We start from the raw sequence: 25,601 nt of genomic DNA on the forward strand, positions 1-25,601 counted from the left end.
ATGATGCAGGAGCATCCCTACGTGGCTTGCAATCCAGCATGTTGGAGGGATTTTGGCTTGGAGATGTGGATTTAGACACTTAGGGAGTGGTGCTCATTCATTGTTGGGCATAGTTTTGGCCAAGGAGCTCGAAAGAAACTAGGAGCTCAACATACTCCATGAAGCTCGGTAGACATTGGGAGCTCGACATACATGGGAGCTCAATGTGCTTTGGGAGCTCGACATTTTTGGGGAATTTGTTGATGCTCAACTTGGTCTTTCTGACACTCAGCCTGGTCTTGGTTCCTGTTGGTGTTGACTTGTTTGTAAGCCAATTTTTGACATTTAATTTGTGTATGGGTATTTAATTTTTGTTGTAGTCAACTTGTGGCTCAACATATATTTAATGTGAGGGATTTAATTTTTTTGTTATGAACTAGGCCGACTTGTGGCTTAGTTGGGTATAAGTAGGGGGTCTTGTAGAGTCTTTATGATTATGAGGATCCATCTTGGAGAAGAGGATGTGAACTTTGAAGAGCTAGTAGTTGCGACTTGAGGACCAAAGGATTGCTTGGTGGACCTAAGGGTGCAAATGTGAATTCTCCTCGATGTTCTTATCCGATTGTGGATCTAGACTAGCTGGGATTGAGATGGTAAGTTGGATCTTGTAGAATTGATATTGTAATTGTTGTTTGTATTTGGCCCTAACCTAGAAGACCTTACAATTAGGCATATTGCATGTTATCAGTTATTTTATGAATAAAGAGTTGTGATTTGGTACCAGATCTTGCATTATTGTTTCTTGTTGTTGTATTTCCATTGTGTTGTTATTTATTGGGGGTTTGGACATCTCCTTTGGGGATTCACCTGCCTTGTACTGCGTCAGGTGGTATCAAAATGAAGGTTTTTTTCTGAATGTGTAGATAGATCACCGAAGCTGAGGCAATTTGCACCAAGATCTTGGGTTGGAGAAGGTTGATCTTGTGGAGCTGATTGATATTATGAATTTGTGGATCTATTGCTTTGGATTTGCAAAAAAATTGGAAGATGCCTCCAAGAAGATTGGACCTTAGGGAAATTGATGATCTTAGTGATGTTGTGGAGGAAAGGATCTCATAGAAGATTAGAGCAGAATTTAGATATGAGATTGCATTGATGAAGATTGACATGATTGCCAAAATTGTAAGTGCTTTAGTTGGTGTACCTAGGCATGTGGGTACTGAAGATGGCTATGAGGAAGTTGCTAAAGACTTTGCAGTCATTGAATTGAGTGGTGAGGACAAAACTAATCATGCAGAGAGACCTATTGGAACTAGGTTTGGTCAGTTTGCTAGACCTAGATCTCAGTTAAAACTGAAGCATAAGATGGAGGTTTCTAAATTCTCAAGTACTTTGACTCTTGAAGACTTGATTGATTGAATTGGTGAATTGAAAGATTACTTTGAGCTTGAGGATATTGAGGATCCACTCAGAGTGAGGTTGGCACAAACTAAGTTGAAAGAACATGTTGCTCTTTGGTGGAAATAACTGCAGAGAGATAGAGAAGAAAAAGGTGAAATGAAGATCGCGAGATGGAGATTGATGGTGACTAAATTGAAAGCTAAGTTCATTCCTGCTTATTATGAACTTGAGTTGTTTAAGAAGTTACATAATCTAAAGTAGAAAGATATGACTGTGAAAGATTATACTGAGGAGTTCTACAAGTTAACTATTTGGTCCAGGCATAGAGAATTGTCAAAGGAGAAGGTAGCTCAGTACATTAATAGTTTGAGATTCAATCTTTAGGATGAGGTCAATATGCTGAATATTTCTTTAGTTGAGGATGCTTATCAGTATGCTTTGAAGGAAAAAGATAAGTTGAAGAGGAAAAGTCAAGGTAATGCTAGAGGGAAGGAGAAGTAGGATAGCTCGACAAAGGCTAAACTAAGTAATGAAGGTGAACCAAAGCCTGCTGATTAGAAGAGAAGGATAGGTGGAGGTGCATTTAGTGGTAATTGTTTCAAATGTTGTGAAGAAGAGCATAGATATTTTGAATGTCCTAGTGGTAGGAAAGCTATTGTTTTGAATGAGGTTGTAGTCCAAGATAGTCAACTAGAGTAAGGAGAGATTTTATTGGCTCGACAAGTACTGGTTGGTCAGAGGACACTTGATTCTTGTTGAAGGATTAGTTTGTTCTGGACTTGTTGTAAGTCTGGTAGTAAAGTTTGCATGGTGATTGTGGATGGTGGCAGTATTGATAACCTTATTGCTGAGGAGATGGTCTAGAAACTTGGTTTGAAGAGAGTGAGACATCCTTATCCTTATAGGATTGGTTCCTTGCAAGATGAGCATGCTTTTGAAGTGAAGGAGCAATGCCTTGTTGATTTCTAGATTGGGCAGTATAAGGATCACATGATGTGTGATATTGTGGACATGAAAAGTTGTCATGTGTTACTTGGTAGACCTTGGCAATATGATTGTAGGGTTGTGCATGATTGTGTCAAGAATGTGTTTACTATTGAGAAAGGTGGTAGGAAGTTTTCCCTGATTCCTTTGTAGAATGAAGAGCTCAGTAGGAGGAACTTGAGTATTGGCAACCAAGTTGAGTTGGTAGATTGTGAGAAGGTTGAAGATCAACATGGAAAGCAGTCCTGTAGTACACTGAGGATGGATATGAAGAAGCATAAGAAGATCAAGGGAAAGAGTGTACACGTTGAAGACTTGGAGGATATGTATGTGACGAACCAGTTTGGGATTTATGTCTTGAATCTCTTCCAACTACTAAGAACATCTTTTTGAACTCGGGGTGGTTGATGCAGGAGCATCCTTGGTTGGCTTGCAATCCTACATGTTGGATGGATTTTGGCTTGAAGATGTGAACTCAGTCACCTAAAGAGTGGTGCTTAGTCATTGTTGAGCATAGCTTTGGTCGAGGAGCTCGACATACACTAGGATCTTGGCATACTCTATGGAGCTCGACAGACATTGGGAGTTCGACATACTCTATAGAGCTCGACATACATTAGGAGCTTGACATTGTTGGGGAATTTGTTGATGCTCAGCTTGGACTTTCTGACGCTCGGCTTGGTCTTGGTTCTTGTTGGTGTTGAGTTGTTTGTGAGCTGACTATTGACATTTAATTTATGTATGGGTATTTAATGTGAGGGATTTAATTTAAATTGTACTGAATTGGGCCGACTTGTGGCTTAGTTGGGTAGAAGTAGGGGATCTTGTAGAGTCTTTACGATTTTGAGGATCCATCTTGGAAAAGAGGATGTGAACTTTGAAGAGCTAGTAGTCGTGGCTTGAGGACCAGAGAATTGCTTGGTGGACCTAAGGGTACAAGTGTGAGTTCTCCTTGGTGTTCTTATCCAGTTGTGGATCTAGACTAGTTGGGATTGAGATTGTAAGTTGGATATTGTGGGATTTTGCAGAATTGATATTGTAATTGCTATTTGTATTTGGCCCTAACCTTGAAGGCTTTACAGCTGAACATATTGCATGCAATTAGTTACTTTATGAATAAAGAGTTGTGATTTGGTATCATATCTTGCATTATTTTTGCTTGTTGTTGTGTTTCCTCTGTGTGGTTATTTGCTGGGGGTTTGGACATCTCCTTTGGGGATTCACCTGCCTTGTACTACATCATCTAACTCTCAAGACCCTCATGCCAATCTCAGCAATACAACTGGTGCTTAGGGGATGGTCGAAGAGTCACCTGCATTATTTCCCTATTTTTAGTTAACTTTGTTGTAAGACTCTGTCCATTTAAAACATTTAAGACTCCTTAAGGAATTACCTTTTTGAAATGAATTTGAAAAGCCCTACGTGGCTATATATGTAATGTTTTCATCGATCTAAAGGGTCAACTCTCTGGACTTAGTATCTTTCTTTTGCTAGTAAGTTTAGTTGTTTCCCTTTTGTTGAATGAACAATAAATTTGATGATAATAGAATTGATCGTATGGTTATTTTTGGTGCATCCATTTGGTAATCATGTGGTTGTCTTACTGAGTGATGTGATTCATGTGAAATTCATCCTTGTATAGATGTTGTTTCATTAACTATGTTGAAGTTTATTTCCTTTTGTTTGGTTTGGTGAGATTGGTCACAAATCTCAAATTTTAAGCTATGTGTCATATGACATATATGAAATGTTAATTGTTCAATCTGCAACAGTCTTTTGTGGTTATGAAAGGATGTTTTCACTTTCCTTAAGTTCTTTTTGGCCAAAAGAACAACTATTATAACTCATTTACAATAAGAGTTGTATTGATAAATTATTGTAGAAGGGAGCTATGCCTTTGAAACATAGACAGTCTATGCAAGTTATCAAGACTCATTTACAGTGAAAGTTAATTTTCTTATTGATATAAACTCAAATATTTGGGAGAAAAAAAATTCACTAACAAACTGTATAAGGCAGGAAAAGATTAATATTTTGCATCAAACTTGAGAACCAATGGAAATTGCCCTCCTAGGTAAGGGGTGACCTCAAAATTTACCCCAAGTAAGTTCTCACCTTATCCCCTACTTGGAGGTACAAACTGTTAGATAGAAGCCCCAAATTCAAGAAATATTAGGGGTTTGGGGGGAACATCATGAGATATGCAAAAAATAAGCTGGTAATGCATTTAAATCATGATTTTTATGATTAGAGGAATAAATGGGAAGCCATGCATACACATAAATGATAACTTAGAGTGTTAAGTAAGTTTGGAAGAGGGAAAATGATATTGATTTAAGTAATTAAATGTAATAGAAGGTTCAAATATATGAAACCACTCTAAGGAGGGTTAAAATGGTTTACAAAGAAAGTGTGAAAAGACGCTATATAAGTAATTCTAAATTATAGCCAATAAAGTAGTTGTTGAAAAAGTAATACATGAAGAAAGAGAATAATAGAAAGGAAGAAGGGGGAAGAAGTGATGCATGAGCATCCTAGAGTAGTTAGCAATCCTGCATGTTGGAGGGATTTTGGGTTTTGAGTTTAGGACTCGGTCACCAAAGGAGTGGTGCTCGGTCATTACTAGGTGTAGTGTTGGCTAAGGAGCGTAGTCGTTAAAGGTGCTTGGTCACTAAGGGAGCTTGACATACACTATGTAGCTCAACTTATACTACATTGCTTAGTGTCTTTTGTATTGCTCGACATGTGTTGGGTGCTCAACATATACTGGTGCTTGCCGATGCTTGTGGTTTTTGTTGATGCTTGACGATGTGCCTTGCAACATGGAGTTCTTATGGATTTAATCAATAATCTTAGAGCATTTAATGCATGTAGTGTGAGATTGTGATGAGGAGTGATAATGGGAGTTTGTGTGGACCTATTTAGGTCTTTGTTATTTGTCCTAGGTGTATTTAATGGATGGTGTAAGCCTTCTAAGGCATTTGGTATTTAATATTTGTCGTAGGTCGACTTGTGGCTTAATATGTATTTAATGTAAGGGTTTATTTAATTTGTAACTTGTTGGATCGACTTGTGGTTTAGTTGGATATAAGTAGAGGGGTCTTGTGGAGTCTTGAGTCATTGTAATTTTCAGCATAGAGTAGCAGAGAGGAGTGAAGTGTAGCAGAGCTAGTAGCCATGACTTGGGAAACAAGGAGATTACTTGGTGGCTTGCAAGCACAAGTTTAGATCTTGCTGGAGGCTTCTACCATAGTGTCGTTGTGTTATAGATATGGCTAGCTAGGGTTTGGGATTTGATCTCGAGGGATCTTGCAAAACTATTACTTGCTTTGTATTTGGTCGTAATTGGGAATGCCTTACATCTAGACACATTGCATGTAATTAGTTATTTTATAAATAAATAATTGAGTTTGATATCAGATCTTGTATTTTGTGTTGTGTTTCCATTGTGTGGTTATTTGTTGGGGGCTAGGACATCTCCTCTTGGGATTCTCTTGCCTTGTACTCCATCAAGAAGAAAGAGGAAAATAAGGAGGAAGACAAGGAGAAGCATGCACATAAAGATAAGAAAGAGAAGAAGGGGAAGGGGAAGGCGAAGGAGAAGAAGAGACAAAAAGAGATGGAGAAGACCAAAAGAAAGGAGGAGACAACTAAGAGGAAGAAGGAGAAAAAGATGGAGAAGTAGATGAATAAGACCAAGGAGGAGGAGGAAGAGGATGATGAAGAGGAAGCAAGAGAGGAAGATGAGGTTTCCCATGAGATATTGAACACTTAAAAATGAGTGGTCAGAGTTGATTAGATTAGGGTTAGTGCAAGAGTTAGAAATAATGTGTGTTAAATTAGGGTTGAGATGTAATTTAGGCTCTAGGTCTATTTTTTAATAAAAAGATGTTATTATGATTATAATACCAATTTGACAAATTTTTATTATCTTTTGTACAACCAATATATTTACGCCATAGGCATTCCCTATATGAATGTGAGGAGCTAAAATTTGAATCCAAAGGTGGAAAATGGTATAGAGAAAATGACTATCATTGAAACAATGTGAAGCGTCGATCTATTTTTACCTTTTCTATGTACAGTGACCATGGTTCAATATTTTAAAGAATAAACAACAAACTTACGCATGAAAAAGTCTAGGTGGAAAGCAGAGTACGAGGATGCAAGTGGATGAAGGACGTGGCGTAGGAAAAGTGAAAGCAAAGCACAACCATTGCACTTCCACCCATTGATATTTTGGCTTTGTTGAAAAGTAATTTTCATAAAAAAGAATGACTTTAATAATATTTTTAATTAAAAACAGTCCAACTCCCATCCCCATGCTAAGTCGCAAAAAGATACTATGCACAGATTTAATATTAATTGTCCATATGTAACATTCATAAATAATTGTACACTTAACTTTTAGGAAGCAAATATTGATATTTCTATCATCAATATTTTATATGCTGGGTTCTCAAAGAATTATTAAGTAGAATTGTAATTAGTTTTTTTGGTAATCTAATATAATTTATAATATAATATTATAATATAGAAGAATAGTTATTATTATATAATGCAAATGGTTAAATATAAATATAAAATACAAAAATAAATGAATAGTATTTTTAAATAATAAAAAGTAAATCATATGTAATATTATAAAATAAAATGTTATATTTAATAATCATTGTAGTATACATTGTATTATTTAATAGAATTAGATTAGATTATATTTATTTTATTTACTATATTAATAAAAATATTTATATCTGTTTTATAAATTTATAATTAAAAAAGAAGAAAAAATAGTTTAATTTATAATTATTTTGTTATTTTGTTATATTTTGACAATTTTGTATATATTTAAAAAAAAAATCTTGTTCACTAAAGAATGAATAGTTCAATTTCACATTTAAATTTTTCTTTATAGAATTTTTTATTTACATTATTAATGAACAAAGTCATGTTATATTACAAATGTGGAGGGAGGGAGGGAGATGCACATGAAGATATAGCAATAGAAGGGGGAAGAGTGAGAGAGGAAGAAGTAAGGAAATAAGAATAGAGAGAAAGATAAAGATGGAGATGAAGATGGAAGAGATGGATATGTAGAGAAGAAAATGAATAGATAAGGAGAGAGGGTAGATAGAAATGGTAAAGATAAATAAATAGAGAGAGAGAGAGAGAGAGAGAGAGAGAGAGAGAGAGAGAGAGAGAGATGTAAGGATTTAAAGCTACAGGTCAAAGGGAGTGACAACGAGGGATGGACAGAGAGTTGGAGATGTGTCTAGAAATGGAGTGGTGAGAGGAAGATATAGATAAGAGAGTGGGAGATTTGTTTTAGAGATGGATTGGTAAGAAGAATACCCATATAGAAATGAATGGGGAAGATAATTAGACTCCACTATCAAAAGGATCATATTATGTTTACAAGAGAGGGTGGGATAAAGTTGAAGACAATTATAAATAAAGATGGGGAGAAACAAAGAGTGTGTGAATGAGGGAGAAAAAGAAAGGTGGAGTGAAGGAAAGGGGTAGAAATATAGAGATAAATGAAGGATAGATAGTGATAGATAGAGGAAGAGATAGATATTTATAGTGGGAGAAGATTGACGCCATGAGAAAGATGGAAACTAGGAAGAGAAATTAAGAGGAAGCTATAGATGAATAATTATAAATTAAATCAATTCTATAAACTTTTAATTAGAATTATAGAGCTCCTTTTGTGGAACAGGTAAATAGAAGATAGGTAATAGTTTTTGACAGATACAGAGATAAGAAGATATAGAATGAGATGGAGAGACAAACAAAAGAACATATAATTGACTTTCCATAACTTTACGATGTACCCATTGCACACTAAGGTGCCATTGCTAGTAAATATATTAATACTGAGTTTACCATTAGAAATACGTCCAAGTGGGGTTCACTATGTTTGGAGGGCATGTCCTAATATACGAGGAAAATTTCGGGGGAAATGTTTAAAAGACGTCCACATGGTTAGTATATGATACCGTCGTAGATAAATTGAGATATTCAGAAGGCATGAACAAACAAATTTGGATATAAAGATTGTCAAAGACAGAGAATATGCAGTTGTAATTTCCACAGCTGGAATGGCGTAAGGATATAATTGATGATGGGCTGACGCTAGGAAAAGCGTATGACTGGGCACCCAGTGTGATCGTCCTTCGGTTCTTCACTCTTAGGGTTTCAATTTTTAAGGTTCCAGCTTGGAAGCTTGTTCGGAAAACAAAATAGCTTTTTTGCAGATCCACTGAAATGGTTTTCTAAGCTATCATAAGAAAATTCTTCATGTGGTGAATGGTTTACCTTGTTGGAAAGGTGAGACAATGTTCCCTTGCTTTATTTTCGATTGAACTCTATTAGAATTTCGATAAACAAATAGCTAGAAAGTTTCGGGTTTTGGCAGTTGAGGGTTATTCATTTTGACATGTCATGCAATGCAATGCCTCTGCTCCAAATTGTGGAGAGAGATTCTGAACCCGGGAGAAAGCAAGCCAAAAAAAACAAGAATAAAAATATTAAGAACTATGAGTATTGGGAGGCAAAATGTTGTCGCTTTAGTGAAAAATGCCGGAAGTTCAATGTTCTGTTTGCACGTTTACATGAATAAACACATTGTTTGGGTTTGAAAAAGGACCTGGCCAAGCATGGTGGTCTGCCTTTTAAAATTTCAAAATGTGGGCGTTGGCCTTTTCTTTGTTGCTTGTTTTGTGTTCAGCCGACATGTCAAAGGTAGCTATAAACCTCTCATGAATTCTTCCTGGGTGTCTTTGTTCTCGAGTATCTTTTTTGCAGGCGATTGTAATTAAAATTCATTCTAGGACTCTAGTCTGATTTTTTTGCAGTTGGTTTTAGTGTCTGAGACAATTCTGTTGTAATAATTCAACACAGAAGGAAATCTCACAAATCAAGAAAATAATAAACAAAAGCAGGCGGAGAAGTACGAATCCTTGTTGGCGCCACAACTCAGCAGTCTGAACCAATAATAAAGATCAATAGTATCACAGGAAGTCATTGCTAGTAGATTTGAGTATCAGAGCATTTGAAGCAAAGCCTGTAATGACTACTGATAACCTGCAAAAGTTGAAGATAAAGCAGCTTATTGTTTGTTCCAGGATTAGGACCAGAGCTAACTGGAACTGTACATAGAAAACTCGTAAAATGAAAACATCTGTAGTCAATTTCATTTAATACTAAGAATATAGTAAATGGCAATAAATTTTAGCTTGAGCACCACAATATTAAATTCTAACTAAATTCACCATTTATGAGAAAATATATTATTTGTCTGACTTTTATCGAATGAGTTTATATTTTGCTAGTTTTTAGTTTGGCCAGCTTTTGCTTGAATTGCTATCATATATTGTTTAAGACATTGTATTACTTGTGGATGCATAGCCACTGCATCCCTCATCTCTTTATCAATGGATATCTAGTCCCTCTTATGTAGTAGTTTCGACAAACTTTTAGGCATCCTTTTCTTATCTACAACACCTGCAAATGTAAGAGCAAGGGATACATTCCCTAGCAGAATTGCCTAAATGTAAGCCATAGTAAGAAATGCAAGTGAAAAACAAATGCAATGAAAAGCTTTTTATTCTAAACCACAACAAACTTAAGATAGAGTTTGCAAAAGTAGTTCAAATAAAGGAAACAAAACAAGTTTTACCATAAAAATCCATTTGCAAGTTTGTTTTGCTTTAAAGATTTTGGATGTGGATGCCCTTAAGGCTTATGCACAAAAGTTGCTTATTATGATGGCGTATAGTTAATATGAAATGAATTGATCAAATGCATAGAATGGTGTGCCAACTAAGAACTTATAGACTTTTGGGAGGGATTGGATATCGGAAATGTGATGAGAGGATAAATGTAGAGAATGAATGAGAAGCTTTTCCTAGTATTGTGTAAAGGGTGGATGCTCATGATGGGGGTTGCCTGAAAATGAATGGTTAGTGTGCATTTATCAAAAATAGTAAGTTGTTGCAACCATAGGGAATGTGGGGATACATGCATTTAGGGTCTCCTTTATTCTTAGATTTTGGTGTAGGGAATATAATCTTATTAAATAAAAAATTATGTTAATTATTTTAGTCACGTGAAGTGGAAAATTGGAGAATTTAACAACAAAATTATTTAATTTTATTGAGGGAAACTGATTAATTATTCGACATATATTAGGTTAAGTGCGGAGTAATTGAATAATTAATAATGTAATGTGGAAAGGTTATTAACAAAGAATTAGGTGTCTACAATTTGATCAGGCCAATAGAAAGTTGAATTGATCATCTTGAGGTTCAACAATAAAATTAGAATCAGATCCTGCATTTCCAAAGACAATTACACTACTGGAAGATGCAAAATGGTAGAAAGCTGGAGAATTTTTTGAAAAAGAGTTATATAATTGAGAGCATTACTGCAAGTAGCAGGGGAAACTATGTCAGATGACTCTTGTATCCATCATCTTAAGAGCATTCCTTACCGCCTTTGGTGTGTTTGTCACGTCTCATTGTAGGTAGAGAAAACAACATCTTTTGAAGAGTTGCCGTATTTGCATCAATAAGAAGAAGCAATTAATGATGGGACTGCAGACTGTTTAGACAATTAAATCATTGTGTCCTTAAAAAATGTGAAGAATCTGGACTGTCAAAGTGGGCCAATGGTTTCCTGATAAATTAATCAAGTAAATGCATTTCCACTCAAAACAAGTGTCTTTTTTGTGGGAAGAAAGAACATAATCTCTGTGAATGCTGGTGCAATTCCTTCAGCAATAGTCAACATAGCATTCTCAACGGACAAAAAGAAAAAATACAAGCAAACTTGAGATGCTACTCAATAGGTGATTTACATGAAGAAATTTTTATATATGCTGCAAAAATGCATGTTTTCACTTCTAGAAGTGGTGTTCATATGTTGATTTGTGTGCATCTTGACTTGTGATAGAAGAATTGAAGTGGTTCTGTATTATCACGCCATCAATTTCATACAAGCTTCTTTTTGGTGATGCTACATCGTACGAAGTGTAGGTTATTTCAATCTTTAAGCCCTTGTTCCTCTCAATCTTGTCATGAGATTTATCCAAGTGGTTTCTGATCAGGTCTTTTGCTTTCTAGAGTCACGCGTAAAACCACATCTACCCTTTTCTCTTCTCATGTTATGGATAAATGTTTTAGGTAATAGTTTATGACCAAGTACATATCCATCTCCAGAGCCATGGTGACAACTTTGTTTAATTTGTTAAAACCTTCCTTCCCCCATATTATGAAGTCCACAATCTTGATTTGATTGGGAGGCATTCTTCTTTGTAGAGTCTTTGAAATGATATTTGTCTGAGGACATCATTTAGCTTCTAGGAAGCAATTATGTCTGTCATAGAAAGTGGCAATCTATGGGAAGCACCACGACTCTGAAGATCTTAAAAATTGTTTACACCCCACGATAGACCCAATCATTCCAAATTTTCTAACCCCATGATAGACCCAATCATTCCAGACTTTCTAACCGTTCCTTCTTGCTTGAAAGCAAGGGGTATAATAATCTCCTTCGCTTTTTGTGACTACCTAAGTCTGTAACATTTTAATTTCTTCAAATGCAATTTTAAAAGGAAAATCTCGAAGATTTTTTTGGGGCCCCTTGTTATCCTTGTTGATGTTGATCGTCTACATTTGCATACCTGTTAATTATTGCTCAAGTAGTTTGAGTGCTGTGAATTTAATACCTAGCATGCCATCCCTCTCATTTGCAAACATATGGAAATTTTTAGTGTAAGTTCTAAATAATTTTTGGAATTCTTATCACTTCCTAATTTCTTGATGGCTGCAAATCGTGCCTTTTTTTGCCATTTATGTGCCACGATCAAATAATTTGTTCATGTGGTGTGTTGACTGTTTTATTTTAAAATCATAGTTCCATGTGACATTTTGGGTTTCTCATTGATTACCGTAGCTTGTCACAGTTCTTTATAGATGTCTTAGTAGTAAACACAATTTTATCCATGTCAAGGGGATGTAATACCTTCAGAATCAGATAAACTCTTGATTAAGTGACGAGGCATCCATTTAGCTCTATAGTTGTTTCTATCCTTTTTAAAGTACGTACCCAAGTTGTTTAGGTTGAAGGGGACTTTAGTTTTTGGGTCAGTACCTAAGATCTTCTGAAATACAAATTATGTCAAAATAAATATGCTATTAGCTTTAGCATCCTTTATGGTTTTGGCTTTAATCATACCTTTTGCAAGTCCATTCATAGTTTCTGGTCTTGGGAAGCAATTAATGACTATCAATTTTGCTAGGTTCAGGGTCCAAACATCACTCAATTGTCTATCCCTGAATCCCTTTTTATGCATAGCTTTGAACAGTAGTATCCTAGGTTTGAAGGTCTTTGTTAATTCTGTAACTTCTCAATCATGCTGATCTGACAGTACAGATCGTACGGAGCAGAGTAAGAATTCTATGCCTTTCTTGTGATAGGCTATATATATGATTGCCTAGTCTTAGTAAGGTATCAGTGTCTCCCTTGGGTTAATTAGATAAGTGTAAGCTGTCTTTAATTAGTTAGGATAAACACTAACTAATGACATTGTCCCTTGAGCACCGATTCTGGAAATACTAATCAAGTCTGACCTAGATAGGGACGTCTCTCTTAGAGAGACATGCCCTTTGGTTGCATATTTATATAGGATGGGAATGTAGTTAAAGGACACACAAATAGATCAAGTCTGCTCCTTTAAGCAATTCTGCCTAAACTCGAATACTTGCTGAGACAAAAACATTGCAGAATAACAATTGATATTGACATCTCTTCTCCAAGTTAAGTTTTAAGGAAGATCATTTTCAGAAAACAACATAGAAGTTATTATCAAAGTCTGATCACATACAATTTGCAGAAACTTTACATAGTATTAGAGCTCTGGTAGTCGAACCTTGGCTTTGCAAATTAATTGATATATATCTAGCATCATTCTCCTATCTTCAATGGCATACACAATCAGACCCGAGGACATGTTTGATGGGAAAGAACATTTTGATGCTTGGAAATTCAGAATCATGATGATTCTTGAAGAAAATGATGTAAAACAATTTGTTGATTCAGCATCCAGACAACCTACTGTTGAACCTCATAAAACTGTTTGGAGTAAAGGAAATAGGAAAGCCATACAGATCATAGGAGTGAAAAATGATATAGTACCCATGCTAACGAAACATCCAACAACATTTGATATGATGAATGTATTAGTAAATGCATATGAGGTTAGCAATGCAACTAGAGTTCTCGCACTAAAAAGGTAACTAAATCATATACAAATAAAGAAGGGAGAATCGATGAATTCTTGCTTCCTAAGGGTTGCCAGTCTAAGAGATGAACTCGCAAGTATAGGAACTATCATTAATGACACAGAACTAACACTGATGGCTATAGATGGATTAGCAGATTCATGGGAAACATTTGCACAAGGAGTAAGTGCCAGAGATAATCTTCTTGACTTCAATAGACTTAAGGGAGACTGTCTTCAAGAAGAATTCGGAAAACTAAAGAAAGGGGGAAAATTGAAAACTGAAGATGAAGAACTTCATTTTCTTAATACAAATTCCTATAAAGGCAAGAAGAAGAACTTCAAGAAGAAAAAGGGTAATCAAAAGAATGACAAATCTAAGAAAGATCTATCCAAAATAAAATGCTTTAGATGCGAAAAGTTTGGACACTACAGATCTCATTGCCCTAAGAATTCTAAATAGCAAGTAAATTGTACAAACATTATTAGGGAAGAAGATAACTATGATCTTGAGAATCGTATATTGTATTTGACACTATCAAATGAAGTCTCAAGTAAGGAATGGGCGATTGATAGTGGATCATCTCGACATATTACAGGATACAAAGAAGCACTAGACTTTATATCAGAAAAGGTTAATGGCGAAGTCACCATTGGTGATAATTTAACACATTCCGTCAAAGGAATTGGAAATTGCACCTTGAAACTAAAGTCGGGTAATTCTCTTCTTCTCAAAGGAGTACTCTATGTACCAGGAATAAAAAGGAATCTAATCTCGGTTACAACACTTGAAGATGATGGACATAATGTTGCATTAATGGACGGTAAAGTAATAACTTGGGCTAAGAACTCCTCATTTAAGAAAGCAAAATTGATTGGTCAAAGAAAAGGGTACTTGTATGAATTAAATTCAGAACCTAGTCGACCTACTCAAGCCTTAATGCATGAAGCTGCTGATATAAACGAAATATGACACAAAAGGTTAGGACATCTAAATTTCAAAACCTTATCAACTATAGAGAAGATGGTTACTGGTTCACCTAAACTGAATAAAGATCACTCAAGCATATGCAAAGGATGCGCTCTCGATAAGAACACCAAAATTCCATTTCATGATAGCACTAGAAAAACTAACAATGTTTTGGAATTAATCCACTCAGATTTATGTGGACCTATGTCCGTTCCTTCTCTTGGAGGATTCTGGTACTATATACTTTTTATAGATGTCTTCTCTAGAAAAACTTGGATTTAATTCTTAAAATACAAATAATCAAAAGAAATCTTGAAGAGATTTAAAGAATTTAAAACCTTAACTGAAAACTTATCAGGACATAAAATTAAAACTCTTAGGATTGATAATGGAGGGGAATATAACTCAGATTTGTTTAAAGAGTTCTGTAAAGAAACAAGAATTAATAGGGAGTATGCCGTTCTTTATAACCCACAACAAAATGAGGTAGCAGAAAGGAAGAATAAAACAATTATAGAAGCTGCAAGAGCTATGATACTTGATCAAAATCTAGAATATTATCTTTGGGTAGAAGCCTCTTTTGTTGTTATCTATATTCAAAACAGAAGTCTTCACTCCTACCTTAGAGATAAAACTCCTGAAGAAATCTTTTAATAAGGTTAAACTCAATATAAGTCACCTTAGGATTTTTGGGTGCCCAGTATATATACATGTTCCAAAAGAAAAGAGAACTAAGTTAGAACCCTTCGGGAGGAAAGGTATTTTTGTAGGGTACAGTGAAACATCTAAAGCATATAGGATTTTTATACTTGGTCAGAAAAATATTGAACTTAGTAGGGATGTAATTTTTGAAGAAAATTTAGCATTCAAAAGAGCCCTAAGTTTTGAAGATCCCTCTCCACCTAGTTCTGAAAGAAATATTAAATCTGAGTCTCATAGGGAGAACATTGAAGAAATTGAAGATGAAATTCAAAATCTCAATATTGAAGAAAATCAAAATTCTAAAAAAAGACCACTTTGGGCCATTAAGACAGTAGAGGAAGCACAAGACTTCGCTACACCATCCGGAATAGTTAGAGAAAGCAAAAGACCCAAAAGATTTTCCAGTTATACAACAAACATAAATGATTTGTCTAAATTAGAACCAACCAATGTTTTAGATGCTATTGAACATATAGCTTGGAAGGGTGCTATGATGGAAGAATACCAATCCATTACAAAGAATGATGTTTAGGAAATTGTTCCAAAACTTGAAGGAAAATCTGTTGTTTCTTCTAAGTGGATATTTAAAATAAAACATGCTGCTGACGGTAGTATTGAAAAATATAAAGCCAAATTTGTAGCTAGACGGTTCTCTTAGAAAGAAGGGATTGTTTTGAAGAAACCTTTGCTCCTATTGCCAGATACACCTCTGTAAGAGTAGTCCTAGCTATTGCAGCATTGAAGGGATGGAAAGTACATTAGATGGATGTAAAAACAACATTTCTGAATGGAAATATTATAGAAGAGGTATATTTGGAGCAACCTGAAGGATTTGAAACTGATGATCCTAAAGATTTTGTTTACAGGCTCAAGAAAGCTCTCTGGGCTTAAACAGGCTCCAAGGGCTTGGTATGAAAGAATTGATAAGTATCTCACCGGCTTAGGATTCCCAAAAAATGAAGTAGATCCAAATCTATATTATAAAAGTGATAAAGATGATATGGTAATTTTGATACTGGATGTTGATGATTTACTAGTAACAGGTGATGATCATCTCATAGATCAATGCAAGAAAGATATAATTAGAGAATTCGAGATGAAAGATTTGGGACTCCTTCATTACTTCCTAGGAATGAAAGTACGACATAATTGTGACAGCATTATACTTAATCAAGTGAAGTATACATTAGATATCTTGAAGAGATTTGGAATGTAGAACTACGAGTCTATGTCTTCTCCAATGGAGACTAATCTACATAAACTTAAATAAACATCAACAGAATCACCTTCCATAAATTCGACTCTCTACAGACAGATGATTGGGTCCCTTATGTATTTGGTAAATACAAGACCTGATATTTGCTATGCTGTTAATGCCTTAAGTCAGTTTATGTGTGAGTCAAAGGAGATTCACCTAGTTGCAGTCAAACACATTATGAGATACTTACAAGGCACTCTTAACTTTGGGCTCAAATATGAGAAAGTTGACTTAGATTTACATGGATTCACAGACTCAGATTGGGGTGGAAGTGTTAAGGATAGAAAAAGTACTTCAGGATGCTGTTTCAGTTTAGGATCAACAATGATATTATGGATATGCAGAAAGCAGTCTTCAGTAGCAGAAAGTTCTGCAGAAGCTGAATACATTGCAACAACAATGGCCTCTCGGGAAGTAGTTTGGCTTAGAAAGTTACTTGTGGGTTTGCTTGGTCAAGCCATGAATCCTACGATTATTCATTGTGATAGTTAGAGTTCCATCAAGCTTTCTGTGAATCCAGTTTTCCATAACAGGTCCAAGCATATTGAAATTCCTTATTCATAACACTTTGACACACAATTTGGTGACCCAGAAACCTTCCAAATAGAAAGTAAAACTAGGGTGGGGATGATACCCACAAGCTTTAGTACTGTAGTAATGTAAGAGATATGGTAGACAGGAATACTGTAAAATTAGAATACATTTGTATTGCAGATTAGACAATAGATATTCTTAACAAACCTCTCTCTCTCGAGTGAAGATAGATCACTTAAGGAAAAGACTTGGTATGGTTGAATTATGAATTTTTTGTATTCTTTAAATTATTAATAAAATAATTTTATTGTTAGGCTATTGACTGTTATGGGCTCCACCATTTGTATTCATTATTCAAGAGGTGACGATCTCTGAGATAATGAACACTGTTATAAAAGACATTATGAGAAATGACGATTTCTTAGATAATGTTCTAAACAATGGAGATCTATTGTCAGATCTAGATGAGTTCAAGATCACATTGTGATGTAGACATTGTTATGTCTATGAGTCACAATTTGGATCAAGGAAGAATTTTATTATTCTCTGGAGTTTATCCTATGTTTTGGTAGATCTTAACTCAGGATCATGTTGTGATATAGGAGTGCTAATACCTATGAGTCACAACTTGGATAAATGAAGAATTTAGTTATTCTCTGAATTTTATCCTGTATATTGTATTCTTTGCAATACTATTATCACTAGTATCAGTGATATGTCATATCACAGGTTTAGTAATATGACATAGTATCATGTGTTCATGACACCACAAACTCTAAAGATTCAGATAGATATAGAGTATCAATCTATGCTTATTCATCTTAATTGATGATGCTAGATATGTTATCTCTTAGTATGATTATTAAGTCAAGAGGGAGTGTTAATTCTGTAACTTCTCAATCATGCTAATCTAACAATACAGATCGTATGGATCAGAGTAAGAATTCTATGCCTTTCTTGTGATAGGCTATAAATATGATTGCCTAGTCTTAGTAAGGTATTGGGGTCTCCCTTGGGTTAATTAGATAAGTGTAAGTTGTCTTTAATTAGTTAGGATAAACACTAACTAATGACATTTTCCCTTGAGCGCCGATTCTAGAAATACTAATTAGGGCTGACCTAGATAGGGACATCTCTTAGAGAGACATGCCCTTTGGTTGCATATTTATATAGGATGGGAATGTAGTTAAAGGACACACAAATAGATCAAGTCTGCCCCTTTAAGGAATTCTGCCTAAACAGGAATACTTGCTGAGACAAAAACATTGCAGAATAACAATTGATATTGACATCTCTTCTCCAAGTTCAGTTTTAAGGAAGATCATCTTCAGAAAAACAATATAGAAATTATTATCAAAGTCTGATCACATACAATTTGCAGAAAATTTACAGTCTTCGCATCCCCAATTTTGCTCTTGGCATCTTTAAACTGGATAGTTAGAAGTCCTTTACTACTGGACTTTTAGAATTGATTCATGGCTTGGGGAGTCATATTTGTAATTTGTTATGTGTGATCCCTCTTGAAGATATTGTAACAAGTTAGGATTATTTTTCTAGAAGAGGCTTTGTATGGGTTTAACAATTAGGCTTATTACATTCTCTTGAAGGATCAGAAAACTGAGGAAATGCAATGTAGAAGTTCCCAATGGCTTTGAGTTTATAGGCTTTGAACATAAATCCTAAACCCTTAAATCTTTAAAATGCCCTCAATAATTTGTGAAGTTTTATAATTGATGATATTGATGATAGTTATGATAAACTAGTTACATAATTATGAGGATGTCCCTTGTAGTGCACTATTAGTTTTCTTTGGCTTGGAAGGGGCAACTTGAATGTCAGGGAACATTTCTGTAATGTGGTGATTGGAAGCTCTTTGAATTTGTATGTGTTCCTAAAATAAATGTCAACTTGATAACAAACAGGTTGCATTAATGTTATTTAGGCTACATTGTAATTTGGGAAGTTGAGGTAGTCATAATGGTTAAAACTTTTGAAACTAAGATAAATTTCAACATAGTGAGATGAACCTTTACGGCGATAGTTCATCATGCAACCAGAAGGATTAAGCTACATCAACAAAAGATACTTCATTTCAAACATTTTCCATGAACTTTAAAGACATATTACAACTAGATGCCACGGGGTTCTGTCAATGAACAACATTGTCATAATTCACACCTGTCTTAGAAAACTTTCTTTATTGGCACCAAGCTTTGTTAAACAAAGACTCCTTGCTATGTGGAGAGTGAGAATTTGTATTGTTGGGGGGGGGGGAGAGAACCAGCAAGCATATACAATTGCCGAAGCAAAGGCTTCTGGCAGAGGCCAATGTGATACAACCACATATTCAAGATCGAAGGGCTCAATTGTAGAATGAAGAACATTTTTCAAGTCACTTCTTTGTGCCGACTGGAAATAGCCGCACAATATAATAACATGTTTAAAACTTAATGATTTAGCAACTTTGGCGTGCAGGTAATGAGATGTTAAGTGGTTGAGTTTTCTCATTGCAAGGTATGAGTGCTTGTCCAAATCTGACTATCAATCCTCTTAAAGAGGAATGAAAATGACAAAAAAAAGATGATTTGCAATAGTAACTAATTAACATCATATTAAATAGCTTTGTGGACTGCAGGGAAGTAAAGTTTAACTGGACAAACCAATTCATTGCAAACTAAAGCTCTGTTTGCATGTAAGAGTATAATGAAGGCAGCAAGACATAAGTGAAAATCATTGCCCATTGTTAGTTAACTTCAAAAAAATAATGTGCATGACAGTATAAGCATTGCAATTTTGTAGTACAATTGCCATGCTGTCAGGTTGCCAACAAGCTACATTGCCAGACACTGTTCTGTTATAGCTTGAGGACAACAGGGGCTAGAGTAGTTTTGTAATTCATTGCTAACTATCTGTGACTACTTGAATAATTTGGAGTAAATTCCATATTTATAGTTGATAAATTGCTTGTTAGTGATCTTTCTAGTGCGATCAAAAAAGGAAACTACAATATAAGTTGACATTTAATTGATTGCTTTACTGTCATTCATTATTAAGATAATAATAAATATACTTGATAAGGAAATTGCTGAAAACTAGATCCACTTCATACAACACGTATGGTGCTTATTCAGTACATTTCAGAGAATATGCAATAGTAGGGTTCGTTAGGTGGATCGAATGAGATCTCAAGGACAATATTTTGTTTGAGTTTTCATTGAATTGTTTAGAATTCTTGCTGATGTGCAAAGGTAAATCTACATTCAAGGGAGGATGAAGACTGTAGCTAGAGCAGGCCTGAAGGACCCAAGTAGTATAGTGACTATGGCCAACCTTCATCATGGGAGAAAAGACATTGGAAGCACCACCTATGGGTGAAAAACATAATACTTGGATTATATGATGTGCAAGGATAGGAATTGTTGATAGAGTGTTGGATGAATGGCCTTTAAACACTTAGTAAAATTTGTTAAACTACACAAAGCAATCCTTCTTCAATTGTCTTTACTGCAAACATATAATTCTTTCCTCCTGCATTGTTCGTTAAATATCGGCCTTGCTTCCTCCAACTTTTCCTTCTCTGTATGGGGATCAAGTTATGTTGCCTTCTTGGCTGGCAACCTAGTGAGTGCCAGCACCTCCTCCTTTGGGTTTTTGATATCTAACATGTTTACCCCTTTTTGCTTGGGACAAGCGGTGTCCTCATGGTTGCCTGGACCACACCATTCGCACAACAAATTTCCACCTCGTTGCCCTATTGTAAATGGTGATTTTCACGATTAGATTTATATAAATACTTATGTATATAATTATTCTTGCAGTGTATATATTCTTTGTATTATATGAAGGAACCTTGAAGCAATTAATAATTTGTATTAATGTTACTGCTGCAACCTTTTACATAAAGGACTTTATAAACCTTTTTGATTTTCGATTGTCGAAATAATTAGTATGCTCTCCAATATATAAAAGAGGGGAAGTCATGAAATGGGGGGATGCGACCCCTAAGTACAACCTTACACTCAAGCGACACATAGATAATGATAGGTGGATACGTTAGTCAAACATAACTAATACCAAAACATGACAGGTTACTGCTGCACGTCATTAGGCATCTTGTATGATCGATGTACACTCAATCACAGCTGGGTCAGGCTGCCATAAAGTCTGTCCTTTGTTTAATATGCCGATGCAGACATATTCCCTGACGCCTCTGTCATGCCAATCAGATGCCTATGCATGAATACCTAGAAAACATTCAATGATAAATATATATAAGAGAACATTGTATAAATATGTTAGAGAATATTATAGATATAAAATATAATGAGATTATATATATTAAGTCTGATAATCATTTTGAAGTCGTCACTTCCTCATGATGTACAAGGGGGGTAGGCCCGTCATTGTCACATACAACTTACAAGGACTTTTCAACTCCCTCTGAATATCAATCATCTGAGCTCCTCTTTGAAGATTGCTTTTGAAGAAGTAGCAGACTCCCTCTTCCTACAATAACACTCTCAAAAGGAGATCAAGGCACATAGCTCTTATGAATAGACAAATAAATGTGATTATAAATATAGATTACAAAATATAGTACAGTAATTTGATATTCTGAGACTCCATCTCAGAAATTGTCTCTGAGCTAAGTTTACTTTGAAAGCGTTTCACATTTGTTTTACACTTTGATGAATATAATAGAGAATTCCCTCCTAATTTAATAGTTCACACATGTTATGGATATTATGAAGTTCTTTTTAGAATGGGCATTCCTCTGGATCTATATCAGAATTAGTGACTTTGGCGAAGGCTGCTTGATGTTTCAGTCTATCAGGGCATTGAAATGCTGAGTGACCATGGTTGTCACCTCTAAAGCATTGCATTTTAGAGTAATCTATGCGCTTCCTTTTCCTTTTGAATTTAGGTTTCTTCTTTTCACCGACTTGGGTTGTGAGAGCTTGAATATCGCCTCCAGTAGAAGTATAACCTTGAGATATTAACATGCACTCCTCTTGTATGCAGTCATCCTTTAGTTGAGCAAGTCTAGGAAGCCTGGATGGAGCACATACTCCTTGTCTACAAGTTTTCCATGATGTTGGCAGTCCCTTTAGAGCTATCATGGCTAATTCTTTCTCATCAAGATGTGACCAATTTTAGAGAGTTGGTTCCTTGGTTCTGTTATCCTCATGAAGTATGAAGCAATGGATTCACCTTTGTTCATTTTAATGTTGGAGAGATTGTCTTTTAGAGTTAGAATTCTAGTGGTATTGTTTATCTCAAACATTTCTTCAAGTGCTTTAAGCATTTCATGTATTGTGTCTAATTCTGAGATAATAGGATGTATATGATCCCTACCACCATCCACAATTAATTTCATAGCTCTAGTGTTATCTTTTCCCCATTTACTCAATTCATCACTCCCATTTGGTGGTTGGTCAGATTTTTCATTGAATTGTTTTAGGTCATTCTCTTTTAATGCTAAACTTCATTCGGAATTTTCATGCTGCATAATTTGAGTCACCTTCAAGTCTATCCTCTACCTTCATACCACTTACCATTCTGATAGATGAGGAGATTGAGAATATTTGAATGCATTGAATAAAATAAATCTAATCAAGATCATCTCTTAGACCTGCTTTGATACCATGTTGATTTTCACAATTAGATTTATTAAATACTTATGTACATAAATATTCTTGTAGTTTATATTCTTCGTATTATATGAGGGAACCTTGAAGCAATAAATAATTTGTATTAATGTTATTGCTGCAACCTTCTACATAAAGGACTTTATAAACCTTTTTGATTTTCGATTGTTGAAATAATCGGTATTGTTCTCCAAATATATAAAAGAGGGGGAGTCATGAACTAGGGGGCCGTGACCCCTAAGTACAACCTTACACTCAACTGATACATGGATAATGATAGGCGGATACGTTAGTCTAGCATAACTAATACCAAAACATTATAGGTTAGTGGTGCATGTCATTCGACATGTTGTATGATCAATGTACACCCGATCATAGTTGGGTTAGGTTGCCGTAAAGTCTGTCCTTTGTTTAATATGCCTGATGCAGACATATCTGCAATGCCTCTATCATGACATATCTGCAATGCCTCTATCATGTCAATCACATGCCTATGCATGAATACCTAGAAAACATTCGATGATAAATATATATAAGAGAACATTGTATATATAAAATATAATGAGATTATATATATATATTCATACAATTATAATAATAATAATATTGACCTTAATGTTTTCTTTGACAGAAGCTATAAAACATTAACAGTAAAGTCCTGTGCACCCCACACGTTTGATCTCTAGCATTGCCCCTTTGCATTGTACCGGATTTGGCTTCTAGTTGTATCATTATTTTTATTATTGATGTTGTTGTTCCCTTGCTAGTTGTTGTGATATTCACCTGGTGAGGCCTTAGAGTTTGTAGTTGGCCTTGGTGGTGTGGTTGGTGGAGTTGCCTTCTCTCCTTGGGTGCTTCTAGCTTTTAGATTGTATAGTGACTCCGTAATGGATGTTAAAGTTGTAGCTTCAGTCGGATTAATTCTATTTGAGATACATTGTTGTTATTGGTAAATCATCATACTTATTCATGTTATTTAAATGTATATTATTATATATATATTATATTATAGTATATATATATATATATAATACAATTTTTTTTTTTAATATATTAATTAAATGATGATTAAACCTTAGAGACATGTCTCCTCTCATATTTATATGAGATTCAAATCTGCATTTGGAACGCACCAATAACAATGGCAATATTATTACATTTGCAGAAAATGATTCTATAAAACTCAACATGGTATTAGAGCATAGGCTGCAAATGAATAGAAAAGAAATGAAAAAGCTTAGACGGTAAGAAATAACTGTGGAATAAATCGAGCTCAGGAACATAAGAAGTTGAATGCTAGAGAGGGAATAAGGAAGCAAGATCATAATTTTGTCTGTATAATGGAAAAGAACTCTAAGCACTCACCGAATTGGTAATTGGAGAATATGCTCTGTCAACATATTCATACACCATTAGTAGGATTATCGAACCATATCATAAGAACAACATTACATAACAACTCCACCATTCAATAAAAGTAGGAGTTATAGAATTCAGAAAAAGAAATAACATTCAAAACAGATGTGGCATTTTTTTTCCTCATTGGTAAGTGATATATAATTCCTTAGTTGACATGAACGTTGTCTACCAAAAATTCAATGGAGGGGTCATATTTGGCCTCAAATGTTATATATATCTCTCTCCATATTTCTGAAGGAAGATATCATGTAACTATCACAATACATTAAGGAGAACACAAAGGTTTTCAAAGTCACCATTCATGACACTCTCGTGATCACAAAGACAAGAAGAAATATAGAGGACAAAGAAAAATTCCAGTGACTGTTTTAGATGAAGTGGATAGTGTTCGACCATTACTCAGCAGGACAATAATCTAGACATTGATTCTTTTGTTCCATAGTATATTCTAGTGGAAGTATATTTGAACATTCAAATCTATAGGAAGACGTCGCTATAGCTCAAACCATATAAAGGGAATATAGATGTGGTAAAAGGAAAGACTATTCAAGCATCGTATGACAGATGATCATCCATCATACAAAACATATCACCATATGGGTTTAACCTATACTAACAAAACATGAATCTCACATGTGAGTAGGCTTGAACTATGTAAAGGAAGAATTAATTGGGGGGATCGATGACTGATAAGAAGCTAGTAAAGGCTAATGGCACTTTCCTAAAATTATCTAATGGAGCTTAGTTATTATAGGAAACATCCATTATTACTAGACACCACATAGGAATTGTATGAGGCATATGGAACGAGTATTATAGAAGGTTGTAGCAAAAAATATTTATGCAAAGAGTGCAAGAACAATTCTTGATGTTGAAGTCATCTAGTCGATCTATCAATGCAGTCTTTGCTCGTCCCGAGCCTTAATTAGAATTGTCTTCTATAGAATTTGAGAGTTGGCCATCCTTCCGGGTTCGAGTGTCGACACCCCTTGTCAATGCAAATGAGCTAACAACAGGGATAAAAGAGGGAAGGCAGTACATAACATACAACGGAAGAAGATGGAAATTTTGTCTTAATGAAAGGATGTCAACAAATGATCTAATGAAGGAATAGGAGCTTAGATGAAATTCAACAACAAATACACATATGTAATATACAAGGTAGAATCTGACAACATTCCACACCATTCTCAACACGGTTAGTATGAAGATAGTCTTGACGTCATATTTAGACCGACCCTTTCCTATAAGCAAAGAATATAAAATTGACATTGGGAGCTTCTTATAATTAGGAATACACGGCAGCAGAGATATGAACCATCTGTTCAAGCCATATCGATTAAACAAATCCATACAACATCAGAAATCTTTTCAACAAGATGATACGAAGGGCATGGACATACAAAGCGAACACAGAAGGAG

General features: G+C 35.0%; 1 protein-coding gene and 1 pseudogene across 3 annotated transcripts in view; both read left to right on the plus strand.

Annotated features, from left to right (window-relative positions):
- The window catches only part of LOC149580599 (peroxisomal 2,4-dienoyl-CoA reductase [(3E)-enoyl-CoA-producing] pseudogene), a 61,294-nt pseudogene extending 52,684 nt beyond the window's left edge, over positions 1-8,610 (plus strand).
- The window catches only part of LOC149580600 (nodulin homeobox-like), a 182,535-nt gene continuing 165,295 nt past the window's right edge, over positions 8,362-25,601 (plus strand). For all 3 annotated transcript variants that reach the window (XR_016353981.1, XR_016353988.1, XM_089792153.1), the window contains exon 1: positions 8,362-8,694. Coding sequence is in view for 1 of the 3 variants with exons in the window: in XM_089792153.1 (XP_089648279.1) it covers positions 8,674-8,694 (21 nt within the window). In the remaining 2 variants the exon portion in view is untranslated. The remainder of the gene's footprint in view (positions 8,695-25,601) is intronic.

The sequence above is a fragment of the Cupressus sempervirens genome, chromosome 1 (assembly GCF_028749045.1).
Source record: "Cupressus sempervirens isolate cs-2001-9-10 chromosome 1, ASM2874904v1, whole genome shotgun sequence".
Classification (NCBI taxonomy): Eukaryota; Viridiplantae; Streptophyta; class Pinopsida; order Cupressales; family Cupressaceae; genus Cupressus; species Cupressus sempervirens.